The following is a 4,589-nucleotide window of genomic DNA, read 5'->3' as shown; positions in this document are numbered from 1 at the left end:
AGGTTGACTACAATAGGTTGCTTGGAATATTACAGCCTTTAAAAAATGAATACTACATTTTTTAAAGGAATTAAACAAAAACCTAAAAAATATTATAAAATTTGATTCTATGTTACAAAAAATGGTTTTAACCTCCATTTGCCTTTTGATTTCTTGTATAAAAAAAATGTTTAAATTTAAAAACAAATTAAAGTCGACACAGCGCATTTTTGCTAATTTTGAATTGAATTTTATTCACAAATTTTCAAAATAAAAAAAAAACAATTTGGTATTTTAACTTAAACAAATAATATTATTCGACACATAAATAAATCCAAAGATTCAATAAAAACTTAAAAAAAAATAGATTTCTCAGAAGCAAATATTTTTTTCAAAAATTCAGCTATTTTATAAATAAGACAAAAATTTAAGCAAAGTTTTGAGATCAAAAAACTTAAAACGATTAAAATCCTCTTTGACAAAAAATTCCGTTAAAACCCTTAGATATACAATAAAGGCGTTTGAAGAATACTACGTCTACGTGTTTTTTTTTTTTATTTTATATAAAAATACCTATATTTTTTAACAACTAAAACAATTTTGAAAAAAAGAAAGAATTTAAGTGAAGTCCATAATTTTTGACCTCAAACTTAATTAGCTCATTTAGGCTTTTAGGCTATAGTGAAAACAGACAGATTATGACTTTAAAAAACGATTTAAATGTTTTTTTTTTTAAATTTTTTTCTTTATTTCTATTACAATTTTTCTATAGGTACATTATAACTATTGAAAACCAAAGCAAAACAGAACATTATATTTCTCATTCGCATTTTCTTTATTTATCTATACAAGTCTTTTAGCATAAGTTTTTACAAATTTGTGTTCCCCTGGAGGAAAAAATACTTGCACATCACTGTCTGGCGCACGATAATCAGCAAATGCGCACACATTCACACAATCCATGCCCAAGCGATCACACAGTTGTGCTGAATAAACACTCGTGCAATCGCTACTGTACAATGGGAAACCTAATTCCCTTGCCCTTTCCATTGATTTCTCGAATAGTTTCAGTCCAATTCCATTCCCACGAAATTTCTTATCAACAGCCAAAACATGACCATGTATCGCCTTATCAACATTATACTTCTCGTAGACATTTGAATCTCTTTCAAGAGCAGCTAAAAATAGCAATGCTTTGGCCCATTTTGTATTGGGAATATGTGAAGCTTCCTCTAGCAATTTCTTCTCTTCATCCGGATATTTGGGCCCAGCTAGAAATGCACCAACTATTTGCTGATCGCTGATAGCAATTACACAAGTTCCATGTTCAATGTTTGACATGTTGGCTTCCTCATCGTGAGAATCTTGCTCAATTGGTTCACTAGCTATGGTCAGTGGTTCCTCTGGGTAATAGTGTTCACGTAGAAATTCTAGAACTGAATTATAATCTTTCTGTGTAGCTATGCGATATTCGATTTGTTTGTCCATTTTGGATAAATTTTATGAAAAACAATCGAAGAGCACAATCCCGGCGACTGATAAACACAGCACTGACCACTAACAACTCACTGATTACTATTGCTATTTGCTATTACTATAGTGATTAGTGACGGCTGGCGACATTGAGGTTAGGAAGGTATATTGTTTTCTTTTTTTGGTTTTTCATTGATAAAATGCATTTAGTTTTATAGTTCACGAGATTATGTTACTAAATAGGTACCTATAATATAAGTTTGTTTACGTAAATACGATTTACATAAATATTGTTATTGAGTTCATTATTTTTTACTTGGGATATAGGTACTATAAAATATATCAAGTTATACATTCGTAAAAAAAAAAAAGACTTGTGGCACTCGAGGACTGCCGCGGTTAAGCTATTGCATTGCATTTTTTGTCAGCTTATGCAATTTTAATTTGTTTTTTAATTTTTTGTTGGGTTTCTGATATTTTCGCTTTTCATCTCATATTGAGCCTAAAAAAAATTTACTCGGTCATTGCAACCACCCTTGTTTTTATTAGTTGCGTTAATCGAGATTGTACTGTAGTTTCAAGCAGAAAAATCAAAACAACATCATTGTATACCAATTCTTATACAATTCCTACACACACAAATTCAAACAAGAGGAAAGATCACAAATGAAAACATACAATAATTTTTATCACAATTTAATATTTGAAGAAAAGTAGCAGTTGTGTGAAGTGGCAGTTGAAGTGTTAAATTTGAAAAAAATTGGATTCATGTGAGAAACTTGTTCCACAAAATTATTTTCCTCTCTTCCAAAATGACATTGAGCCCTCTGAGATTTTTTTGGTGGGACGCGCCTATTTTGTCTCGCTTAAAAAATCTTTGAGCCCTGAGAGACTTCCCTCAGTGGAACGCACCTAATATCGCAATCGCAACGCAACGCTTTAAGGCTTGGCCACACCGGAGGGTATGCGGTAGCGGTACGGGTAGAGGTAACGGTACTTGTGTGAAAAAAATTCCAAACTGACGTATCAACGTTCAGATGTGGAATTTTTTTACATACAAATATCGTTACCGCTACCCGTACCGCTACCGCATACCCTCCGGTGTGGCCAAGCCTTTTCTCGCAACAAGTTGAACAAGATACATAAGAATGGGAAGAGAAAAAAAAGAAAATAATAATAGCTTAAAATACAGATAATTTTTTTTGCTTCTGATTTATTCTGCAGACACAGCATTTACGGTCTTCTTCCTTACCAAAACCATTCACACATCCATGCAAGCTTCGTACAATCGTATCATATGCATATACACACATACCACCATAAGTGTAATAATTTTTCGTTACGTTTTTTCTTGGTTAGCTCCCCATGCCAGGCCTACGTTAAAATCTATGCAATAGCTTAAAAGTTTAGATAACATTTTTCCATGACATTACGATGATAGAGAATGCTAAAAAAGTGGGTCCCGCAAGTCCGTCTGTCTGTCCGTCTGTCTGTCTGTAAACGAAGCTACAGCCTAAACGGATGGACTGATTGATGTCAAACTTGGTATGTAGCGTTATTTGGTGACTCTCCAGAGGGATTTTTGGAATTAATTTTTTTGGACCAAAAATAACGGTACTTCTCATATACCGATTTTAGTAAAAAGTTAAAATTGCTCGAAAACGGCTTTAACGATTTTGTTTAAAAAATTCAAACGAAGTTTAAAGACAAGGTCTATCTTTTACTAAAAATTTTTTTTTTTGAAAATCTTTATTAACGGTACCTGCCACAGAACCGGTTTTTTTTTTTTTTAATCCGATTTACTCTGAAACTGCTTATTCGTTTCAAACGAAGCTTTTTGTAAAGAAGCATTTATATAATTATATTATATTATATTATTTATATAAGCCAAAAATAAAATTTTGAAAAAAATAATTTTTGGATTTTGAAAAAAATTAAAAAAACATTTTTTTTTGAAAAATCAAATTCTTGAAAACGGGACATTGAAATTTTGTTTTTCAATGTTGATTAGTGATTTCTACAAAATGGCATACCAATTTTATTTTAAAACTGTTCTTCCAAATAATTATTTATAAAAAATTATTTTTTTTTTAAAACGGCTGTAACGATTTTGATTTTTTTTTTTTGTTTTTTTTTCTAAAAATGCATCTTCATATATATATCAATCAAAACTGCATACTTTGATTTGATTTCAGATTTTGTTTTATTTTTTTTAACGAATTTTATGTTTTTTTTTTGTACCTTTAAGTCTGGTACGCAGCTCTCACTAAATTTTAGCTCCCATACAAATTATCGAAAAATTTTAGCCGAGCTAAAATGTATCCCATACAAATTATCGATAACTTGTATGGGAATTTTATCTCGGCTTAAATTTAGCGCGATCAGCGTACCAGGCTTTAGCCTCAAAAATTTAAGCAACTTGAACTCTAAGATCCGCTTGGTTTTAGGTGGTCTTTTTTCTCTGTGTACTAATGAGAAGATGATCTAGTATATTTACTACTTGAGCTTGCTACTCATGCTTTTCTGCCACAGTAGATGGGAATTGCACTTATAATTTCGTAGAGTGCGTCCCAAGTAACAATTTTGCTTGCATAAGGTTCATTTTATTCGATTCGACAAGCTATAGTTTGTATACGTTTAGTTTAAGGCATACTAACGCAAGTCAACCATTTTGAAAAAAAAAGAGGTCTCCTTAAGGCTATCTAGAAGTAGTGTTTAGAAGAAGCCTTGCAAATATAAGTTAAAGAAGACCTTTATAAGAACCTTCATGAAACGTTTTATTGAAAACCGCTGGTAGAGTAGGTAGGTACTTTAGTAGGTAGTATTTACCACCTCTCGGAACACGTTTAAGTCATATATACTTGTATATTAGAATATGTCATTTTTAATTGCTATATTTAAACTATGTAAAACTATTACATTATTCAACTATGCACTTTTTATAAAAATCGGTTGAGAGTTGTCTGAAAAAAAATTTTAAACGGTGTTAAATAAAAACTTTCGCTTGAAATGAAATTTTTTTGCTGAGTGAGATGGCGATGACGTCATATCAGTACTGTCAAAAACCTTTGCAAAATTCCTTTTTTGTCTGCTTATAGTGGTTTCGGGAGGGCATTTTACTTCATTTAAAGGCTTGG

The 4,589-nt window shown here is 31.4% G+C and overlaps 1 protein-coding gene across 1 annotated transcript; it reads right to left on the bottom strand.

The window, feature by feature from the left end:
- Positions 1–738: 738 nt before the first annotated feature.
- LOC129910848 (arylalkylamine N-acetyltransferase-like 2) lies at positions 739–1,483 on the bottom strand. The gene has a single exon (XM_055988435.1). The coding sequence runs from the start codon at positions 1,465–1,467 to the stop codon at positions 823–825; it is 645 nt and encodes a 214-aa protein (XP_055844410.1). The 5' UTR covers positions 1,468–1,483; the 3' UTR covers positions 739–822.
- Between the last annotated feature and the right edge of the window lie 3,106 nt (positions 1,484–4,589).

The sequence above is a fragment of the Episyrphus balteatus genome, chromosome 2 (genome assembly GCF_945859705.1).
Source record: "Episyrphus balteatus chromosome 2, idEpiBalt1.1, whole genome shotgun sequence".
NCBI lineage: Eukaryota > Metazoa > Arthropoda > Insecta > Diptera > Syrphidae > Episyrphus > Episyrphus balteatus.
The sequence above is the reverse complement of the archived record's forward strand: the minus strand, read 5'-3'. Positions and strand labels throughout refer to the sequence as shown.